The sequence below is a fragment of the Andrographis paniculata genome, unplaced genomic scaffold, assembly GCF_009805555.1.
Source record: "Andrographis paniculata isolate CXL003 unplaced genomic scaffold, ASM980555v1 Contig10END, whole genome shotgun sequence".
Taxonomy (NCBI): Eukaryota; Viridiplantae; Streptophyta; class Magnoliopsida; order Lamiales; family Acanthaceae; genus Andrographis; species Andrographis paniculata.
In genome coordinates this window covers 553009-576808 of record NW_026137380.1, presented here as the reverse complement: position 1 = coordinate 576808, position 23800 = coordinate 553009, and the positions used below count along the sequence as shown (strand labels likewise).

At 32.4% G+C, this 23800-nt stretch overlaps 3 protein-coding genes across 9 annotated transcripts; 2 read left to right on the top strand and 1 right to left on the bottom strand.

The window, feature by feature from the left end:
* The first annotated feature begins 2059 nt into the window (after positions 1-2059).
* Positions 2060-14270, top strand: LOC127244551 (DNA gyrase subunit A, chloroplastic/mitochondrial). 4 transcript variants are annotated; one of them, XM_051265137.1, is made up of 27 exons: positions 2060-2544; positions 3600-3669; positions 3831-3896; positions 4352-4453; positions 4546-4590; positions 4672-4770; positions 4887-4973; positions 5910-5980; positions 7374-7482; positions 7600-7662; positions 7758-7823; positions 7984-8072; positions 8773-8821; positions 9575-9661; positions 10160-10253; positions 10515-10585; positions 10668-10757; positions 11210-11335; positions 11424-11581; positions 12207-12288; positions 12381-12545; positions 12622-12723; positions 12980-13116; positions 13200-13320; positions 13447-13501; positions 13592-13688; positions 13893-14270. In XM_051265137.1, the coding sequence occupies exons 1-27, from the start codon at positions 2162-2164 to the stop codon at positions 13996-13998; spliced, it is 2790 nt and encodes a 929-aa protein (XP_051121094.1). In that variant the 5' UTR covers positions 2060-2161; the 3' UTR covers positions 13999-14270. The 4 variants fall into 4 exon arrangements, with proteins under 4 accessions (XP_051121094.1, XP_051121086.1, XP_051121100.1 ...); XM_051265129.1 differs by having other exon boundaries at positions 13589-13688; XM_051265145.1 differs by having other exon boundaries at positions 2504-2544; positions 3600-3664; positions 13589-13688.
* A 100-nt stretch (positions 14271-14370) lies between these two features.
* Positions 14371-17560, bottom strand: LOC127244578 (uncharacterized). 3 transcript variants are annotated; one of them, XM_051265152.1, is made up of 8 exons: positions 17176-17560; positions 16322-16401; positions 15777-15837; positions 15274-15331; positions 15119-15176; positions 14823-14895; positions 14657-14750; positions 14371-14511 (listed from the first exon to the last, which is right to left on the bottom strand). In XM_051265152.1, exons 1-7 carry the CDS (start codon positions 17506-17508, stop codon positions 14658-14660), a joined length of 756 nt encoding a protein of 251 aa, XP_051121109.1. In that variant the 5' UTR covers positions 17509-17560; the 3' UTR covers positions 14371-14511; position 14657. The 3 variants fall into 3 exon arrangements, with proteins under 3 accessions (XP_051121109.1, XP_051121115.1, XP_051121117.1); XM_051265158.1 differs by having other exon boundaries at positions 14371-14485; XM_051265160.1 differs by lacking the exons at positions 15777-15837; positions 16322-16401 and having other exon boundaries at positions 14371-14750.
* A 1278-nt stretch (positions 17561-18838) lies between these two features.
* On the top strand, positions 18839-21560 carry LOC127244543 (cell division cycle 20.2, cofactor of APC complex-like). Of its 2 annotated transcripts, XR_007837231.1 has the most exons (5): positions 18839-19299; positions 19645-19926; positions 20017-20862; positions 20948-21205; positions 21294-21557. XR_007837231.1 is itself a non-coding variant. In XM_051265118.1 (4 exons), the coding sequence occupies exons 1-4, from the start codon at positions 19204-19206 to the stop codon at positions 21107-21109; spliced, it is 1386 nt and encodes a 461-aa protein (XP_051121075.1). In that variant the 5' UTR covers positions 18839-19203; the 3' UTR covers positions 21110-21560. The 2 variants fall into 2 exon arrangements, 1 of the variants encoding a protein (XP_051121075.1); XM_051265118.1 differs by having other exon boundaries at positions 20948-21560.
* The last annotated feature ends 2240 nt before the right edge of the window (positions 21561-23800 follow it).

The window sequence follows — 23800 nt, the reverse complement described above, 5'->3', positions numbered from 1 at the left end:
GGTCATGTTTAATGCAGATAATCAATATAGCCACGTAATTTACTCCTTAAGCTACCGTAAATAATTTGATAATTTAAAAAATAAAAATAAATTTAAGCTTTGATATGTTTTCGGTGGTTTGTTTGAAGAGTTAAAATTTAAATTGTAAAAAAATTGAATGATAATAGTTGTATGATATATTATAAATAAATATTGATGCTATGTTTTAAATGTAAATTTAAGTTTTAATACTTCATCCGTCTCATATATATGTTCCGCTTGTTTTTTTTAAAAAGTTTTAGAAATATTAATATTATATTGAAATACAGTAAAAATAAATAATGATATTTGTGTAAAAAAAAAATAAAAATATTTTATTATGAAATTGACCGAAATGAAAAAATGGATAGGACATTGTAATTTAAATAATATATTTTTATTAATTTTTTTAATTTATTCATAATTTTATAAAGTATATTTAAGGGAGTGTTTGACAAATAACTTTTTGAAGAGCTCTTTTATTGAACAACTTTTAGCTATTTGACCAGTTAAAAAACTAATGTGTTTGAAATAGCTTTTTGACAAAAAAAAAAAAACTAATTTATGAAAAGCTAATTTACCCAGCGAAATAGTTTTTTCTGTAATTTTTTTTATTCCTTGTATGTCCTTAAAAATTTATTATACATTTTACGCAACTAAATATATTTTGATTACTTATTAATTATATTAAAACATTTTATTATATTATAGTTTTACTTTTATAAATTTAAAATATTTTTTTTTATATAAATTTGTTTTTAATTGTAAAATATATAAATTTATTAAAATCAACATAAAATAAAAAATAAAAATATTAATAATTTATTTTTTTTTATTAAAATTACATTATATAAATTTTATACTAAAAATAAATTAAATAAATTAAATTTATTGAAAATTATAAATATAATAAACTAATCGATAGTTAACATAATAAATATATACACGAAAAATTTATTATTTTATATTTTACATCATTTTCAATAAAAAAAATTATTTATATATTTTAATAAAAATATATTATTTTTTAAATCTAACTGTAATAAAAATAAATACTTTTATAACACTTTTACAATTTTCAATAACTAATAACAAAAAAAATTAAACATTCTAGATTAAAAAAAAAACATAATTGAATATATTAGAAATAAGAATAAAATAGAAATGTCCTCAATACGTATAAACAGCTAATATCAAACAGTTGTTTTACCAAATATTTTAATACAAATAACTAATCGAATCAGCTAGTCAAACTAGCTAACTGAATCAGTTCACTGCTAATTGAATCAGCTATAAGCTAATTGCAATTTTAAATTATCTAAACTAATTTTAGATATATTTATTAAATTTTATGTATAATTATATTTGTATTTTTTTAGAAAAATTAAATTAAATTTAAATGTAGTAATACTATTTTACAAATTATTTTTATTAAAAAAATATATTTAAAAAATTAAATATCTACTATATAATTAAAATTTATATTTTTAAAATATGATATTTTCAATTATAAATTTTAAATTTAATTAAAATAAAAATATAAAGTAATAATTAAAATACAATTATATTTAACTTTCATATAAATAAATTATATATATTTTATTTTATCTTATTTATTTAATTTATTATTATTATAACTAAAATTATAATTTAAATAGTAAAATATGTTTTGCCTTTTTTCGCACCCTGAAATAAATACTCCCTCCTTTTCATAAGAATCGAACCATTTGATAATTTTGAATATATATAAAAAATATTTATTTTTTTAAAGAAATAGATAATTTTAATTTATATTTATTAAATATATTTTAATTTAATAATTTTTATAAAAATAAAAAAATATCAATCATAATGGAATGGAGAAAATATATTTTTTTTTAAAAAGCAAAAGCGAAAGAGAACTTTATGAAAAAATCAATCTAAACGACTTACAATTGTACACCGTCAACATTAGAGAATGCGCACGTGGAAATCACGTGCGGACAAGTCGAGGGATTGGCGCGCAAGAACCCCTCGAAATAAGCGACATTTCCGATTTTAGGGTTTTTCATTTTCACTCTCAGAGTATTTATCGAAATCTCCCAAAACCCTTCCATGGCGTCCAAGTAGAGTAGAACAACATTTCTCCCCACGTTCACCCACTATGGCTTTCGCCGCCGGACTCCGCTTGCTCCGTTTCCACCCTCATTCCCTCTCATTCTCCCTCACCCCACCGGCCCGCGTACTGCTTGCCAGGCGCGTTTCGGAGCTCCGGTTTCTGTCCTCCGCGGCTTCTAGCGGGCGTGGGAAGCTCTCTGCGGTCCGAGCTTCTGCAAAGCGCGGTGAGGAACTGGAGGAGAATGGAAGTGCGGCTTCTGTAAAGGATGGAGGGGGAAATGGCGCGGTAGGCGGGGACGGTAGGGTAGTCGTCTCTGAGCTGCACAAGGAGGCCACCGAGGCTTACATGGCGTACGCGATGTCCGTGCTTATGGGTCGAGCTTTGCCTGATGTCAGGGATGGGCTCAAGCCAGTCCACCGCAGGATTCTGTGAGCTGTTTTGTTATTTATTTGTTTTGGTGTAATGTTGGAATTCAATTTGCTAAAACGTGTCGGGATTTCAGATTTTGAGATGGGATAGGATCAAGTTAAAGGTTCTTTTGTGGTGTTTATCATGTGTTTAGGTTTCTGCACGAGGTTAGTGCGTTAAAGTTGGACATGGCCCTGTTCTTGAGAACACAACTTTTCTGTTTACGGACATATATTTAGTGTTTTGAGAGTGTTTTTGATGATTTGAATAGAATATGTAAATATGAAAAGATGTGAGGTGTTACTAATGATTAGGTCGCCTGATTGAACATGGGATTAATTGTTAGTTTTAGGTGTAGGCCACAGGGTAAAGTCGGCATGAAAAGAAATTGAATTTAAATTATGAATTTTCATATTTACATTAATCTATATATATATTTATATATTAGGTGTTTTAAGATGTGTTTTGAGTGAGTAAAAAGAAAAGGAAATGCAGCTGAAATTTCAATTGAATAGATTGTGTTGTTGATGTTATAAGAATGGATTCAAACATAGGTTCTGGCTCGAGAATTATAGTAAATTTCCATCTTTTTGGAGAGATGTGATAGATATTTCACATGCTTTTATCGGTTTAAGAACAAATTAATTATGATACTATATTTCTTGTTCAAACTTAGATGACCTGGCAGAGAACATGATTGTTTTTTCAAACGCCCGAAGTTTCTATATTTCCACCATGTGACTTATGTGTTCATTAAGGGTGTGTTTGTTTGAAGGATTTTGTTGGATTTCTACTATTCATTCCATTTTTCCCCCCAAAAACATCAAATCAAACACCTATTTTTCATTTTTTATATTATACTAAAAATCAATTCTACATTCAAAATATCACATCAACCCCTATTTATATCACATCATACAACTATTCAAATTCAAAATTTTTACTATTCAAATCCCAACTCAAAATTCAAACCCTCAAACAAACACACCCTAAATGTGCTCCGGGTTATTCTTATGTACAAAATTATGTTGCTGCTAGTTTGCTGATACTATTATTTTCTATTGATGTCAAATAGATATGCAATGCATGAGTTAGGCCTGTCATCAAAGAAACCTTACAAGAAATGTGCACGAGTAGTTGGTGAGGTTGTCTCTTATTCATATTAAATACTTGCTTGTGCTTTTGTCTCTCTGATTTTATGAATTGCATCTTTGACTCTTTGTTACATACTGTAACTTGATCATTATACATGGGTTATACTAAGTGAAATTTCTTTCTTTTTTTTTTTTCATTTGATTAAATGCAGGTACTTGGTAAGTTCCATCCACATGGAGACAATGCTGTCTATGATTCATTGGTTCGAATGGCTCAGGTACTCTCTGTTCTATAATCATTTCAATCGCAAGATTCAACCGAGAATCATCTATCAGATGTTTTGGCATGGCCTTTCACCAAATTTAAAACTAACTTTCATTGCTAATCAATCAGTACAATTTTATGGTAACTGATAATTTTGTATTGTGGAAAGTATAACATAGAACTTCCTAATGATAGAATCATTATTATTCTGAGGTAACTGCTGCCTTGCTTCTTGTATTCAGCAACTGGGTTTGGTCAAGCTAATGGTGACTGTTTAGCTAACCTGGAAATTAAACTTGCCTTATTTCTCAATTCTTTCAGATTTCAAAACACGATCTTCTAGCCTACCTCAATGAACAAGAATTGAAACTAATTATAATATTAAGGAACACATTTGGCATCTAGGCATAGAGGTTATACCTTTTTTTGGAGAAAAATCTTTCTTTGATTTGTATTTAATGTTTCTAGGATTTCTCCTTGCGTGCACCCCTAATTCGAGGCCATGGAAATTTTGGCTCCATGGATGCGGATCCTCCTGCAGCAATGCGTTACACAGAGTGTAGGCTGGAGGTATGACAATTTTATTTCATGGCTTTTCTGATCTTCATTGCTAAGCTACATTAATATGTTACTGGATTCATGTTGTCTTCTTGTTTATTCAGGGGCTCACAGAGGCAATGTTATTGGCAGATCTAGAACAAGATACTGTGAGCGGCCCTCCTTCTTTTTCAGACACCTTTTTAATATCGTTGTTTGGAAATGTCAAATAAGAAAGTTGCATATTGCAGGTTGACTTTGCTCCTAACTTTGACAACTCACAAAAAGAACCATCTTTACTCCCTGCTCGCATCCCAAACTTGCTGTTGAATGGTTCTTCAGGGATTGCAGTGTGTATCCCATCTTTAGCATGCTTGAAATACTAATTCTGATTCCTCAACATTTATTGCATGATTTTTTTTTTACCATCTATGCATACATTATATGTTTGTGTTTGGAACTACAGGTTGGAATGGCCACTAATATTCCTCCACATAATCTAGGAGAGTTGGTAGATGCTCTCTCTGTGTTGATTCACAATCCTGAAGCAACGGTATCACTTTTACTAGTCGAGTATACTTCTTTAATACTTTACTACTACTTATGAATGAACTATAAACTAATTCTTGAACTACTTGTATGAGTTTCCTCCTAAGTCCTTAGAACTTTGTTTCGTCCACTTCTGCAATTTCTTCTTTATTATTTTGTCTGTGTAATAGCATTTTCTGCATGCCTTTTATCCACTGTGTCTGTTATCCTTTTAATGTCCAGAAACAGCTTTAACATCATCATGCTCTTTGCTATATTTGATATTGGCACAAAGTAGTGCATTCTTAATTTCTTACTATCCTTAGGTAAAGTAACCTGCATAATGTTTTTTTGGGTGAATCTTTAACTAATTTAGCTAACAGCTAGGATGGTTTTTCATCCTTGGTAAACCAAAAGATAAGGAACTGGGAAAAAAATGTAAAAATAAAAAAATCTCTGCATGAACCTAACAGGTCCAAAGAAATGAGCTTTGCATTGGTAGACTTCCTAAAGGGTATACATGAGCAGGTTCCCTTTCCCTATTAAAGTTTTAAACTTTCTAAATGAGTGGGCAGTGCAAAGAGATCATTTAATACTACTTTCTGTAGGTTGACTGTAAAATTAAGAAATTCTAAATTAAGAAGGCAAACATCTCTACTTTTATTTCCAATATACTGGCTTTAGTTAAACTTATTAAAACTGCTCCACTTTTGGTATGAAGCTGTCTGTTTTAAGCATAATATTTTTTTCTATATGGATTTTATCAAGTTATTTTGTGCTGTAGGAGTCCGTGCATGCAATAAATTGATTAAGAAATGTATGGCTTGATTTTTGTGGTTGAAGTTATTATTATTAAAACTTGTTTTGTGATCTAAATATTCAAAGTAAGCTAGATTGCAGCCTTTATGAGAGCATGGATATCTTACACATATCTTATCCTGTACATAATGTATTTTCTCAGCTGCAAGAACTGCTAGAGTACATGCCTGGACCTGACTTTCCAACTGGAGGCATTGTGATGGGCAATGTTGGGTAAGTTGTTATTCATTCCCACTGTTTTTCAAGGAATCAACTGCTTGACAAGCATTAAAAATATTGGCATGTATTTTATTCATTGCAAGATGAGTTTACTATATGATCAACCATTATTGGATGCATTTTTCTTGTTAATTACTTCAAAGCTAAAGTAAGAATCAATGATTAAGTTTGTCAAGTAGAAAGTAAAAACTGTCAACTATTGAAAATGTCAAACCATTGGTTTTGTAAGAAGGATATGCCAGTTTAATGGATGGTTCTATGGTTTGAAACCGCATGTATTTAGAACATGCCTGTCCTAAAGAAATTTGATCTCTGCTGAATTTTCTTTCCCTAAGTTCAAGTTCTTATACATGATGATTGTGGGTGGACTGGTGGAGTAGCCATCATAACGAATTTTCAGTTTAAAGAGCTGTCAATTACATTTTGTCTTGCCAATTGTTGTCAATAACCCTGCCTTCATATTTTTCTCTACCCATGCTACTGAATTTCAGTATCTTTGCTAATAATCTAGCATCATGTTAGCATGTTAGCACACTTGCCCATTTAGGCTCTTCTTTTCAGGAACTGCATGTATTTCGTATTCAAGATATTTAAAATAAATGCTGGTCTAAATGAATCAAGTGCTTGACAAGCATTAAAAATATTGGCATGTATATTATTCATTGCAAGATGAGTTTACTATAGAATCTTTGTTTTGAAGTTGAGGCAACTGGTGCTGTAGGTGCTGTAGAGCTCAGCCAGCTCCTCAACCACCGGTTGTGTATACTTGCTTGGGGTGAAGTGGTGGCTCTCTTTGGGCTAGTAAATCCATTGAGTTTGCATTTTAGTGCATAAGCTCTTGTTATTATTGTAGGTGTCCTTAGGTTATTACGGGAGCCTGCATTTCGGAAGGGGCATCCAGAAACTTATTACCTTTTTGGCCTTTGACATGAACAATATTTCTTGGATTCAATTATTTGTCACTTAATATTTTATCACTCACTTCGTCATCCAATTGTGTGCTCAAATGTTTGGGCACGAGTTTTAATAAAAGTGTTTAATGATTGTTACTTTTTGCTATTTATAGTAAAAAATACGAAAAACTTATGGACTTTTTTGCTGAAACGGGAAACAAAAATATTTTTTCGATGACAACTCAAATAGATTTGGATGACGGAAGGAGTATTTTCTATGATTATTATTGGCCGGAATCTTCTGGAAAAGTCCTCTTCATTTAGGTTGACCATTCGAACCTTCTATTTGACGCTGCTTGCTCTTTAAATAAAATTATTGCAGAAAGTTTAAATCATACGCAATGACATCTTAAACTGAGCACAACCTGCTCATTTTCACAATTTGAATTGCCTTGTGATGTGAAATGTTCTAAACATCCTTTGCCTTGTTCAAGCATTTTAGAGGCATATCGAACTGGACGGGGACGGGTAGTGATAAGAGGGAAAACTGATATCGAGTTACTTGATTCCAAAAGCAAGCGCTCAGCAATTATCATCAAAGAGGTTTCACCTTTAACTTTTGACTATTCAATTATAAACAACTCTCTTTGTCTTTCCTATTGAGTCAGGATTAGCACAATCATTTACTTTTAAGCCTGAATTTATTTTGCAATGTAACAGATTCCATATCAGACTAATAAAGCATCCCTTGTTGAGAAAATTGCTGAACTGGTTGAGAATAAGGTATCTTCTCAAGGGCATGTCAAAATTGTCTTTTATTAAGCTTTAAGTCATACATACAAAATATTATACTCCGTTTCTGTTTGAGTTTACTCCAGAGTTTGGAAGGAATTAGTGACATACGCGATGAAAGTGACAGATCTGGAATGCGGATAGTCATTGAGGTAATTTTGTCCTAAAATTTTCTTGAATTTTGTTTCCATTGCTAAACAAATCAAGTCTGACTTAAATTGCTGGTTCTAAATTATATTTTTGGCTTTTGTATATTTTGGGTTGATTACTTCTCCATATTTCCTTGCTGTAAGTTTTTCTTATATTTTCCAGCTTAAAAGGGGATCGGATCCATCCATTGTCTTGAATAATCTATATCGGCTAACAGCACTTCAGTCTACATTTAGCTGCAATATGGTGGGGTAAGTGATTTCAAACTACATATATATAACAATTTGTGAAAAATAGGAATTTTTCTTTCTTTTTTAATTTGAAAGTTAATATTAATGTTATAATTCGTATATGTTTAGTGTTTTCAATTTATCATATATGATCTTTTATTTAATTATGGGTTGACTATGAATTTTTTATGATGCAATTTTTTTGACTAATTAATAGCTTTCCTAGGATTTGAACAATACTTTGGGGTGTTTGGACTTGTGGGTACTTATTGTTTTGTATTTAATGGTGGTACAATAAATCAGCTTTCTGCTTTCACAGTTCAAGTGTTATTTTCGAGAACTCATTATGTGTTAGATTTTGGGTATATATATATATTCTCTGAAACATCCCAGTTTAGGCTAAAAATGAAGGGTTTAATCAGTTATCAGTGGAGACCAATGTTGGATTGGGAACAAACAATTCTATTTTGTGGTTTTTGACGCAATGTATGCTTGAGAATATCTGAAGTTATATAGTCTGGTACTATAGAATATTCATATAAATTACATGTCCTATTCAAAGATGTATGCCAAAGTTTTGAATTGCATTGATGGAAACACGCTTCTTCTTTTTGTCTGTTGCTGTTGATGGTTGATGTTTTCAATTGCAACCAATCAGCCCTTTGTAAGGAGTAGGAGATTTTTCCATTTCATCATTCCTTGACTCTTTTCTCCCTTCTAGGATTCTTAATGGCCAACCAAAGCTAATGGGATTAAAAGAATTGCTTCAGGTGATAATATCATCCCATCCCTGCTGATATCTATAATTGGATATATAATTGATTGCTTTGTTATTATAAATTGAGTTCTTAGATAAACATGGTATGTGTTCTTTACTGCTGAACCACAATTAAATGCCATGTGGTTCAGCAATTGGACCATTGATTTCACGCATTGAGTTGGTGATGAGATATGTGAGAGTTAGGGTTTGTTTGATTGTAGTTTGAAATTTATTTGAAATGTAGTGTTGATTTGAATTTTGGTTTAAATAGTATATTGATGTGATATTTTGTTCGATGAAATTGTATATTTTTAGGGTGTGTTTGTTTGGGGGTTTGGATTTTGAGTTGAGATTTGAATAGTAAAAATTTTGAATTTGAATAGTTGTACGATATAATATAAATAGGTGTTGATGTGATGTTTTGAATGTAAAATTGATTTTTAGTATAATATAAAAAATGAAAAATAGGTGTTTGATTTGATGATTTTGGGGGGAAAAAATGGAATGAATAGTGTATTTAAAATCCAATCCCCAAACAAACACACCCTTAATGGAAAACGTGTAGGATGTATAGTATTGATTTGGATTTGAAGCGGTAAAAAGAACACTCTTAGAAATTATATAATTTTTATAAGAATATATATATATATGTTCATAACCTTTGGCAGTACTATCAACAGAAATATTGTTGTAAACTACTAGGTTGAAATTTTATTTGTGTCAATAACAAATTTCCCTTTGTTCATACCTTCTCATTTTGCAGGCATTTTTGGACTTCAGATGCTCTGTGGTTGAAAGGCGTGCAAAATTTAAACTTTCACAAGCACAGGACCGCTATCATATTGTTGAGGTAGCCACATTACTCAAAAGTCATTGTGTTCCATGATCTATCTTATATTTTTAAAGTTAAAAGTCATCCATTTTGATTTTTTTTTTCTCTTTTGATTCATTTTCTTATGTAAGTGCGTTCACCTTTGAATACTAATTTGATATATAATTAATTAACATAATCGTCAAAAGTGTAGTATTTTATATATTATTAAATTTAATGATACTATATATGTACTACACATTTCGATGGTGAAGGGTGGCAATTGGACATAAAATGAGTTTATTCATAAGGCCATACAAACAGTCAAACATGATACACCAACCAATGAAGGATTACTAGTGTTGTCCCAACCTGAATTTTTTAGTTTGGCATTTCGCCCATTGAAACAATCTGAATTTTAGGGTTTGTTCATTTGGAATCCCCACCTCTATTTATTATTTCAAGAATGTCTGCCTACTTTTGATTGAAAACTGACTTGTTTTCTTTATTTTCTTCTTTTGCACTATGGGGCCAAAGGGTATAATAACAGGACTTGATAATCTAGACAGAGTTATTGACATAATCAGAAAAGCTCCTAGTCATGTGTCAGCAAATGCTAATCTCCGAAAAGGTAAGAGTTAATTTTAAATATTATTTCCTTTTATGGAATACAATTAGCCCACATCTGTGCCTAGGATTTGAAATTAATCTGTTAGGAATGAGGTGTTGAGCATCAATCGTTGAATACTTCAATGGACTTTATGATTCTGTAGAGCTCAACTTCTCAACAATAAGACAATGAATATAACAAAAGCTAGTGGCTATTCCTGCACTTGGCTATGAATTATCCCTAATAAATTTCTCATGTATTAAAGTTTATTCTCTGTTATAGAGTTCAACCTTTCTGACAAGCAATCAGAAGCTATCCTGGATATAAGTCTTAGGAAGCTAACATCACTTGAGGTATTTCATTATTTTTTGGGCATCCATATGTACTTCATGTTTCAGGGTTTTCCTGTCGTACTGACTAGTCTTTATTTGTCAGAAAAACAAGTTTGTTAGTGAAGGAAAATCTTTGTCGGAACAAATTTCCAAGCTTCGGCAGCTCCTTGCAAGTAAACAGCTAATTCTTGAGGTAGTTTTGTTGTGGAGCTTCATTTACATCTCAATTAGGCACCTGTTTCAATAGTGTTCTCTTTCATTGTAATATTGATTACATTCACAATAGTAATTAAAAATTTTCAAGTACAAACTTTTTGGCTCATCTTTTCTTTATACAGCTGCTTGCATTTGTTAGATATTTCCTATAGTGGAAAGCAATATAGCTTATTTTTCTTATATTTTTGGTTTTGGAAGTTAACTTTGAGTGATTCCGTCAAGGCCAAGTCACATGCTTTCACGTTCCCTGTCTTTTCCAGTGTTTCATTTTTAGTCTTTCTGTAATTTAATCTTATTTAATTTTCTTGTTTTCATTGTCGCACTTGGTCATTGTGCTTGGCATCTAACCAAATAGCTCATGCCATTTGAAGCAATGTTTACTGTCTTTATCGGTATTTATCGTTTTCTTATTTGTGATGTAATACGTAGTTGATAGAAGAAGAAGCATTTGAAATAAAAAACAAGTTTTCCACTCCAAGGCGATCAATGCTGGAGGAAACTGATAATGGCCAAGTTGAAGACATAGATGTTATCCCCAATGAAGAGATGCTGTTGGTATGCGATTTGTTATTTATTAATTCCCAGAAGCGAAAAAGTATCTGACTATCTGCAGTATTGTTGCTAATGTATGTTAAACTTTCAGGCAGTTAGTGAAAAAGGCTATCTAAAAAGAATGAGACCAGATACATTCAATATTCAACACCGTGGAACCATTGGAAAATCAGTGGGAAAATTGAGAGTCAATGACACAATGTCTGATTTCATTGTATGCCGTACGCACGATCATGTCTTGTACTTCAGGTATTCAATTGCTCTTTCAGCTAATTTGATCTACTTCGTAAACAATTGGCAACGAATGTCAATGTGTACACTGTCCTGCTTTTATTTTACAAAATTCAGCACTTAAAAGAAGACAGAAAGCAGGGATTTTATTGTTGTGGCATAAACTCAGCCATTTGCATAGCCTCGTCTACTTTTATGCAAAAGATATATGCTTTTAGTCTGTTTCATAATTGGGCATTATAGAAGAATACAAGCAATTTCTGAATTATGAGGAACATCCGGGAAAAAATACTTCTTGTTATCCTTGGGAGTTATGTAATTCCTTCATTTAATTTAATAGCTTGGAAGTATTCCTGAATTGTAAGTTTAAGGATTGCTTTTGGTTTTGAGAGGGTGCAAGAAATGCATTTGATTAGATGGCTAGAGGCAAAAGATAATCGGGATTTTACTGGAAGGGGAATTCTTTTTCGATATTAGTTCCTATTTTAGTTTGAGCTTGATGTCAATGTGGGGGACATGGGTGCAAAATCATATATCCAATCAGATGATTTTATTTTATTTTATTTTAAAATAATTTTTGCACAATAGAATATTTGCATTCATGAGATATTAACTTGTTACTCTTCTTGTATTTCTGTTTCAGTGACAAGGGAGCAGTCTACTCAGCTCGCGCTTTTAAAATTCCTGAATGCAGCAGGAGTGCTGCTGGCACACCTTTAGTCCAAGTACTGACACACCTTTGACCAAAGTTCTTAGCATGTAATCTTCTGAGATTATTTATTGAATTTAATGACTATTGAATTTTTCTTGGATCCAGATTTTGTCTCTATCTGATGGCGAGAGAATTACTTCAATTATTCCAGTTAGTGAATTTGAAGAAGACCAGTACCTAATAATGCTAACAGTGAAGGGATATATCAAGAAAGTATCTTTGAACTTTTTCTCTTCAATTAGATCAACTGGAAAAATAGCAATTCAACTGGTCTGTCCATTCCCTTTGTTCCTTAAGACATTATATGATGCATATAAATAGCCTAATCAATATATTCAATTGACAGGTTCCAGGTGATGAGCTGAAATGGGTGAGGTGTTGTACAAATGATGAATATATAGCCATGGCCTCACAGAAGGGGATGGTTATTTTGTCACCTTGCGAGAATGTAAGTTAGTCTTTTCACCATTGCTTCTCTTCTTCCCGACAATGAATTTGCATGGGTTTAATGCTTGTTCTAGGCGTTATTGTTGGGCGCAAGAGTTAGAAACTGCCTCCAAAAAGTTTCATACAATCTATCCATTGGTTCCAAAATTGGATATGGCGTATTGTTCACCTGGGCACTAAATGTGTTTCAGACCATAGAGTGGAATTTTTTCATTTACTGAAATAATCTCTCCGTTGCTGCTTTCTTGTTTGTTTAGATTAGAGCACTTGGAAGGAGTGCCAGAGGTAGAATCGCCATGAATCTAAAAGAAGGGGTTAAAATGGCAAGCATGGACATAATACCTGCATCTTTTGGCAAAAAGTTGGAGAAAAGCTCGGACGAACAGCAGGCTAAGTAAATTTTGAAGAATTATAATACTTTAACATATTGTATGGTGCTTAGGCATCCAATAATTTTTGCTGGTTTGCTTTGTGCAGTGGCAGGGGCAGCACTGGACCTTGTCTCCTTTTCATAACCGAGAACGGCTATGGCAAGCGAGTTCCTCTTGATAGCTTCCGGATGTCAGTGCTAAATAGAGTTGGCCTGATAGGTTGCAAGGTTGGTGCTATTGATCATAACTAGGAAACAAACACTGAGAATCGGTTGATGGGTTCACATTTGATTATAGAACTATATTGTAGAGTATTTTCGTCTACTTCATGAAAATCATTTTCGGTGATGCAGTTTTCGCCAGAGGATCGTCTGGCAGCTGTGTTTGTGGTTGGTTTTTCTGTAGGAGGTACTGTTTCCTCTAACTTTAGGCTATTTTTTTAATTATTATAGCAACTAAATTGTTGTAATTAACATTAACCATCTGTCTAAACAGAAGATGGCGAAAGTGACGAGCAAGTTGTGCTTGTCAGCCAAAGTGGAACAGTGAATAGGATTAAAGTACGGGACATCTCCATTCAATCGCGCTATGCAAGGTATTATTCTATCGCGATGAGAATACATGTTCTCTGCATTATTATATTCAGTTTACCATCTAAGGATTGATTCACCCCTTATATGACAATTGTTTTTTAATACGCATCGCATCCATGTCACTATTTGTTTGCGCGACAAGTACAATTCTAGCTAAGGTTGGGAACCTCTTCATTTTTGCTGAAAAGGAATTGCCTAATTTGCAGAGGTGTGATACTGATGCGCCTCGATCACGCTGGGAAAATCCAATCGGCTTCCTTGATATCAGCAACCGAGAAGGAACTCGAGGAGCTTCAGGAGGCTGCAGCATAGCCAAGCCAAGGAAAGGACTGAAACTCGAATACCTTCCTTAAATTTATTGTAAGATCCAAAACCCCTTTCACAATTTGCAGTAGTTTCTAGTAGTCAGTCAGTCAGTCGGATAACCTTAACCTTTTGCACATACGACGAGGAATCGGGTGGGCGGATAGGCCATTTTTATTTTATTTTTCTGTAATCTCTCTTCTTGTGATGGCTTTTTGCTGCAAATGTATTTTTTGTAGAGAATTGAACTATACGTACGGTGACATTTTCGTTTTTTTCTATGTTTTATTTTTTAAGACCAAAATGTTCACCATCCATGGATGTGACATTTAATATATATATTGAACTTAAAAATAGATTTAAGTAAAATATAGGAGTTACTTGAACGTAAACAACAATCCCTCATAACTTGTATACCAAGCAACTTCAAGATATGGTACAATTGGGAGACAACACAATAAACCTCAGTTGGTCGATCTTCAATCTTGATGATGTCCTGAACAAAAAGACCGGAATATACACCTGTTTGGCGATAGAAGAGACGAATACATTGCATGACTAGAAGCATACTTCACAACTACTTACAAGGAAAAAATAGTTTGCCCTCAACTGAACCAGCAACAAAGCTAAGCATGTTCTTCGAGGAAATTAACTTCAAAAAATTCACCTTACAAAACTGTTAGTGACACAGCAGCCGAGCGCAGCTGCACGCCGTCGTGCTCCCATTTATTCTGGGGTGCTGAAGCTCCAGCAACAATTGCCTACCCAAATATCAAATTTTATTTAATAAAGGGGCTCAAGAAGGCATGCATTCGTATAAATAAATCTATCACCTTTCCACTATTCACAGCTGCTACGAGGGCCACATGCTGTTCGTCTCGACCAAATTCGTAGTAATAATAATTCCTGAAATTTAAAATGAATCACAACAAAAAAAAAGAAGCAACATTTAGGTACATTGGACACGATAGGATAATCTCCAACTTTAGATAAATATCAGGCTTAGTTTTGAAATTTCCACATCAGACATGATCTAAGGGAGTGCAAAGATGAAAATTCCAAACCAGGAAGAACATTTTCGCACGATTGGTTATATCATAAACTTTCCATGTGATAATAATAACAATACCTATAACCTTCTTCTTCCTTAACTTTGATATTGCGGGCAGAATACAAGGTTGCTCCGCCTGAATACATGATTTTAATATATAAATTATAAGTTCGTGCACAATAAACAAACCACTGCTGGAAGCATTTTTCTACGAGAATGAAATAATAAAATACCTGGAACAAATATTTTTGTTGCTTCTTTGAGTGAACCCAAGTCAGCAATATCTTTGGCCTGCACGAATCATAACACGTGCTTTCTTAAGATCTCAATCACTTGCTGTTTGGCCTCACAAGATTGTATTGAGAACATCGATATATTTTGCTTTTTAGAAGGACTCATCCACTATAGGCAATTAGTTGCTAGTTAGTGATGCAATATGAGATTGTGTGCTGCATTATCATCCAAGAAGGTAACTTTCTACACGATTCTAATCAGCTAGGCATGTACAGGGTGAAAGGGGAATATTCAAAATGTTACAAAAGTGGTTTTGACATGCTGTGTTGGAAATAAATGTAATTATTGTTTCAAGACTGAAAGAAGAAGAAAAAAAATATTCAAATGAACTCAATTCATATTAATCAGCAGCAACAACAACACTTTAGATAACCAACTGAATTTTTATAAAACAAACAGATTAAACTATGACAGGAACCCTAAGTGGATTACATTGTCAAACCTCTAAGAAGGTGATCTTAAGCTGGTTAGTGGGCCGAACGATAACACTTACAACTTCAGACCTGTAAGTCATTGCAACCATGCAACATCAGGAAGTCAAGTCTTGAAGAATGTACAAATACAAAGTAATGTTGAAATTTGCTCGAAACCTTGTAGCAAACTACGAAATGCTCTTGCTAGACAAATCACGAACTCAAAATATTCTAAGTCCGCTGGAAGATTTGGTGATTTACCGAAAACAATAGAAACAGCCTTTCATAATGGCATGAAATGGCTAAAATTCCATAACTCCTAATACATAAATGTTCGACTCTAATTTCTACTCTACAATGGATACTGTTCTTCAGAGTTCAGTCAATAAAAGCCCAGCATTTTTGTTAGCATAGAGTTTCAAAATTATTAAATGTGGTTTACATTTTTGTTTCTCCTGTTTTTCCTAAAGTAGCTGTAAATTTGCATACACCACACCCTTCACTAACTAATTAAAAATACATTAGACAAAAGGGACACTAGAAGATCAATTTGCGGGAGTATTGAAATTCATACCCATCTGGAGATGCAAATCGAGCCGCGTAAGTCTTTGGCTTAACTTTATCTCCATATAGAGACAAACCAGCATTAAAGTCCTACAAATACAAGCATTACTAGTATACCTTTTCGACAAACATAAGTTCAAATACTGAACTGGTCACAGCTTTAATAGATCTGAGACATGATTCCAATAATGATTAAAATGATGAATATAGACATACTGAATAATGGGGTTCAACATATTTTCTTTGTAGTTCAGCTGATCTTTTTTATTTTTTATGTCACTTCAACTGATTTTCGGCCAATTTTTATTTTCAACAAATTTAAGCTATCGTTTTCATAGTTTTTTGCGCTTCAATATATGGTACAAACACATTAACTTGATACAATATTCTAACTTTTAAAAGCTCTTGCATATCGATCACCATAAAATTAAAAACACTATGGCAACATATAAGGATTGATTAGGCCCTAGTACTCCATCTCTATGTTAGCTCAACTATTGGATTCGAACATCATGCAGCCGCCGTTAATCAAACACTTCGATTATACGGCGTGGTAATGATAATTCAAACTAGTTGAAATTATCCCCGTGCTTGTGAGCATTCAACATGTCTCAAACACTGATTTTGGCTGATATATTACAGTACTTTTATGTCAGAAGAGTACACTCCTTCCACATGATGAAACACATGAGCAAAGACCAAATGGAACTAACTAACTGCAAATCAAATTCACAATTTGATTTATAGAAACATAGAATGAAACAGAAACCGCAGGCTCTCCACGATATCAAATAATAAAATGAAACCGACGCAAACACGCGGAAATGAGCAACAACAACGAACATTTTAAGAACAAATACGTACCTCAGGCTCCATGATATCTTCAAAATTGGGCGGAACACGAATTGCGAAGCCGTTGCCGTAGTACTGAAACCAAGACTTGGTATTAGCGATGCTCGAAAGAAAAGAGTTCGACGATGCTGGTGGTGCAGCAGCTGCTTCTGCTAGCGCGGCTGCTGATGAAGACATTACAAGCGGGGAAGTGGTAGAGATTGTCAAAATTAAACTTCTCCTCGACACGAGAATCCTAGCGGGGTCTAAAATTGAATCAAAAAACACCGGAAAGATATTGTTCCGGCGAGTCTCAATGATCGCCGGCGGCGGCACAGGCGAAAGAGAGAGTAGGGTTCCGGACATGGCCACCGCGATTAGTTAAAAATAAATGTGCGGTGGCGCGTGGCCGTGGCGGTTATTTAATTAAGTGGCTGAAAAGCCCACACTCAATCTGTTTATTTATTTATTTATTTACTTTCGTCGTTTATTTAAATTTTTTTTCTTTTATTTTAAATAATTTTTTTATATTTTAAAAATATTATATATTTTAATTATATTATATTATATTAACAAATATTTTTATTAATATATTTTTTAATTATATTAATCTTATATTTTCAGTCTTATATAACATAAGATATTATTTTACGAGACAAAACGAATATATAATTAGATCAATATATTTATTTATCTATAATAAATATTTTTTAATTTATATTATTTAATGTTATATTATTTCCTTCCTTTTTTATTATTAATTATTATATCACTACTATTATAATAATATTTATAAAAAAAATTATATAGATATAAAAATATTTTTTTAATGTTAAATAAAACTTTAACGTCACAAGGGAGTATGTACTTATAAAAATATAATAATTATTTATATATTTAATATAATACTCCAGCTTTTTTTAATTAATTCATTTCTATAATATAATCATTAAATTTTGGATTTCGTTTAAATAGAATTATATAATTTTGAAATGTAATTAAAAAAAATAATAAAATGCAAAACATTTGTAAAAAAACTAAAATTTGATATTATATTCTAAAGTTTTTAAAAATTTAAAATAATGAAAAAAAAAACATAATTTAATATAATATTTTTAAAAAAATTATATTTAATATATATTATTGAATAATACAAAAAAAAAAAAAAAAAAATCAAAACTATATGTATATCTAAGCCCCGATGGACATATGCTTACTCCTTTTAACAGTAATATTTTTTCAATAAACCCCTTTTGACCAAATCTTTCTCAATATACTTTTTTCCAATTACTTTTCATTTTAAATTTCTTCTTCATTCCTAGTCTCAAATATAATTGAAAATAACCATTAAAAATTACAATTATATTTTTGTATTCATAAAACAAAAATCATACAAAATAACACTCACTTCATTTTAAATTTCCTCTTTATATATATATATATATATATTTTATTTTTTTTTTTGTACTAAAAATTGTATATTAATTGTAAGTTCCATATTCCAATAATACTTTTTGTGATTTTATTTACCCTAAGCCCATCGGCCCAACATGTGAAAGGAAGTTACCATTTTGTCCCTACAGTTATTCAAATGCTACCAATGGCAATTTCGGCAAACAGTATCTCAACGGCTCTTTCCAGCTATGTAGCCGTTACGTGTTCCGAAAAGGAAACAAATCCGCACGCAAATCGTCTCCAAAACCCTAATCGCTGCGCATATAAACCTTACCGATTCGCCCAAATTGTCATCAGTCTGCAACGATCTCTCTATTCTCCTCTATTCCGGGCTTTCCAAGAATCTCCGCTCGGAAATTTGTTGTTCTCGTTGAATATTGCAGTTTCAATTATTGGTTTGATTAGTTCGATTTGATTTCATCTTGTTCTTCTTTTTTGCAGGTTTTAGCTTCGATTGTTTGCTCGATCTGTCTAACGTTTGTTGTTTTTGCAGTGAATTCGTGCATATTTTGATAATCGGTTTGATTTGTAGATATTTGTTAGGGTTTATTATACGCTTTCCTGCTTTTCTGTTTCTTTTTGTGTTTCTTTTTCTGTGGTAACGTAATGGACAGGGGAATGATTAATTCGTCAGCCTCTTCACGAAAGCCTCGATCACCGCTTCAGGAACAGATCCTGCGTAGAAAAAGTTCACGAGAAAATGTAAGTCTATCTGTTATTGCAAATTGATTTTATTAGAGATTTGGTGTTCTATTGACTATATAGAGATCTCTTCTGAGTTTGGAGTTATCAATGACATCTTGTTTGTACAAATCCTCTGTAAAATGATGCATTTGTCATGTATTTCATAAGAACAGAACAAGGAAAATGGTAAAAGATGTTTGTATGATAAATTAATTCAAATTTAACCATGAATTCATATGCAAAGAGATGTTAATTATAATAGAGACTTTCATATTTAGTATGTTGCATAATTCCAACACTCTTTTCCTCAATTTTATTACCGATTCTTGTTTCTTACATTTAATTGCATTGATTCGTCTGCAGTTGGATCGGTTCATCCCAAACAGGTCGGCCATGGATTTCGATTACGCACATTACATGCTTACGGAAGGCAATAAAGGTAAGGAAAATCCATCTACAATGCCATCATCTCCGTCGAGCCAGGCGTACAGGAAGCTGCTCGCCGAAACCCTCAACATGAACCGAACAAGGATTCTGGCTTTCAAGAACAAGCCACCAACCCCAATCGATCCCATCCCGACCGAGATTTTGTACCCTTCTGAGCAAAACGCTAAACCTGCCAAAGCTCGTCGGCACATCCCACAGGTTGGTTCAAGCAACTTAATTACTATCTTTCGAAACAATGACTTTAAAAGGTTTTAAAATGTTGCTGAATATGTTGTGTCGTTTATGCAGACCTCAGAGAGGACATTAGATGCCCCCGACCTCGTCGACGACTACTATTTGAATTTATTAGATTGGGGCAGTAGCAATGTTCTCTCCATTGCTCTTGGAGGGACTGTGTATTTGTGGGATGCTACCGACGGGAACACATCCGAACTCACGACAGTCGACGAAGAAAATGGCCCGGTGACAAGCGTTCGATGGGCTCCCGACGGCAGGCACATAGCCGTGGGCCTCAACAATTCAGAAATCCAGCTATGGGACTCCACCAGCAACCGGCTGCTCCGAACATTGCGAGGCTGCCACACGGCGCGAGTCGGCGCATTGGACTGGAACAACCACGTACTCACCACCGGAGGAATGGACGGCCTGATCGTGAACAACGACGTAAGAATAAGGGACCATGTTGTCGAAACGTACAGAGGCCATCAGCAAGAAGTGTGCGGGATCAAATGGTCGGCGTCGGGGCGGCAATTGGCGAGCGGCGGCAACGACAATGTGCTGCATATTTGGGACAAATCAATGGCGGGCAACGGCGGGCAGTGGTTGCACAGGCTGGAGGATCATAGAGCGGCGGTAAAGGCGCTGGCTTGGTGTCCTTTTCAGGCGAATGTGCTGGCCTCCGGCGGCGGCGGCGGCGATCGGTGTATAAAGTTCTGGAATAGCATCACGGGGGCTTGCTTGAACTCTGTGGACACAGGGTCGCAGGTGTGTGCACTGGTGTGGAATAAGAATGAGAGGGAGATATTGAGCTCTCATGGATTTACTCAGAATCAGTTGACGCTGTGGAAGTATCCATCCATGGTGAAAATGGCGGAGCTCACGGGGCATACTTCTAGGGTTCTTTTCATGGCCCAGGTAAGTTAAAAATTGAATTTTTGATTAATTAATCACAAGAAGAGGGATTGGATTGGACTAATTGATTTGGATTGGATTTTTGCAGAGCCCGGATGGGTGTACTGTTGCATCTGCTGCAGGGGATGAAACATTGAGGTTTTGGAATGTGTTTGGGGCACCAAATGAAGTGGCGAACAAGACGAAAACAGCAGCAGCAGCAGCAGCAGTTTCTTCAGAGCCTTTTGCTAATGTGAATCGTATCAGATGATGGATTGACTGACTGAGAGAGAGAGAGAAGTGGCGATTGTTCATTCATTCATTCTTCTTCCTATCGAAGAAGAAAGAAGACAGACGACAAGCCCAGGTAAGCAGCATCCATCATCAATGGCGAATTTGGGATAAAATGGGTGGTGTGGTGTGATTATTTGTTGTTTCTTGGATGGGTTTTTCAGGTTCTTTGCTCTTGTTTGATCTTGTTCTTGTGGCTATGGTAAATGCTGATCATATTGAATCAATCAATCCATGGCGATTCGATGATGGAACAGAATAGAATAGAATAGAATAGGAGATGCAGTGACTACTGATTGGTTGATGGGAGAGAATCACTCACTGGCTGATTGATGACTGTGGTTGGAATTTGAAATATAATATATATATATATATATGTCTCTCAATCTGTCTATTATCTATTTAAAATTTTGTATTCAACATTTATGTTAATACTGTTATTCCAAATTATCAAAATATTTTTAAAAATAATGAATTGGTGGGTTTGGTAGATATATTACGTCAATTGCATACATAAGCAATAGTTAAAGTTATTTGTTTGTGTATTATTATACATATAAATGAAACAACTGTTGAATTATTAAATCGTCTTATACATACATATACGAAAAAATAAAGAAAGAATTCTCAGTATATTTCAAATAAAAATAAATTATTTTTCTCATAAAATAGAATATTTTAAATCACTTCCAAATATAAAAATTAAATAATAAAAATTATCAACCTAACGCACGTAGAGGCTCATTATAAATATAAATTTTTCTAATTTTAAAAAATTTGAAAAATAAAAAATTGATATTTAAAAAGATATTTTTGTAAAAAAAATAAATAATCGTTGACTTTTAATTCATAAAATTAATTGAAAAATAAGTCGTGGAAAATTGGGGGGAGAAGGCCCCCCGTCCTACCCCAAACCTACTCCACTCCTATTCCTTGAAATTATTTTGATAGTGAATAAAATGTACTGATAAAAAATATTTTTGTCTTTGTGATAATTATATAATAATAATGAAAGCGGAAAAATAGTTATAGATATAATTTATGAAAATAAAACTATTATTTTGACATAAATAAAAATAGTAAACAAGATTATATTGGGACGGATAGAGTATATATATATTATTTTCGTTTAATTGTTTTAAAATACTCCATTCTAAAATTGTTGACCCCATAATTAGTAAATATGATTATATCTTTTATGGAGGTTTATTGACATTGATTATATTCTTGTATAAATATAATAATTATTTTTTTTAAAAAAAAAATATAACAACCCGTTATTTTAATCACTTGATAAGTACTACTTCATATATATATTTAATTTTTTGGAATAAATATTATTTTACTCACATGATATGTAAAATTATTGTAAGGATGTTAATCTAAATAAAATATAAATATGAGCATATTTATAATATATAATGGGATACTATATAATAAATATTTTGTATTTGAAAAATAATTATAATAAAATATATACTAACTAAATAGATTGACAAAGAATTATGTATATATGAGAGTTTTGTGTAAGGAATATAAGCATGTATTATTATTATTTTATCGGAATATTATTATTATTATTATCATTTTGATAGCATTTAAAGGTAGTGTCTGATTAATTTTTATAAATCTATAATACTCCCTCCGTCCACAAAATAAGTATACAATGTGATGTAAAATAGGGGTATTTGCGGAAAAAATTGGGTATTTAATGAGATGGTTACTTTGTAATTGGACGTCCCAAAATAGAAACATGTATACTTTCTAACTGGACGGGGGAATATATTTTTATCATGAAATATAAAAAAAATATTATAGCTAATGATAATTTTGTTGATTCTTATGTATTTTTATTAATTTTGTTACATATATTGTATATTATATATTTTATTTCTGGAGATGTATTTTTATCAATTTTATTACATATATATTTTGAATTTTACATTATTTTATTTGGAAATAAAGTATGTATGGTGGATTTTGAATGTTATTTAAAATAATATAGATAAATATTAATTTGATATTTTAATTATAAAATTATATTTCATATAATATGAAAATATATATGTTTAATCTAATCAAACTTAATAGTAAAAATGTTAGGACACAATTCAAGTAAATATATACTTCATTCGTCCAACCTAATTTGTCCTATTTGGTTTAGATATAAAATTTTAGGTTATGTATAATTTGTGAGCGATTTAAAAAAATAAATATGATTTAATAAAAATAATTTAAAATTAAAATTAAAATAACTAAATAATTTAATTAAAATTATAAATTATTAATTTTAAAATATGATTAAAATATATAATTATATTTTCAAAAAATAAAAAATTATATAAAAAGAATAAAAATAAAAATAATAGACAAATTAAATTGGATAAAATAATATTTCATAAAACTTTTCGAAATGGTGAATTATGTAAGTAGAGAGCATTAAATTTATATTATCTTCAGATATAGATACAAATACATCCATAAATATTTTGGTATATATTATTATTTCAAAATATTATAGCAGATGTGAGTTATTAATTACACAACGCTGCGGGTAATAAAAGCCCTGTTCAGAAGTCAAATCCCAACCACAAAACGCCACGTGCCCCAATCCCAGCCGTCCATCTCCGCTCACTTCTAGAACACTCCACGCACGAAATTCAAACCCCTA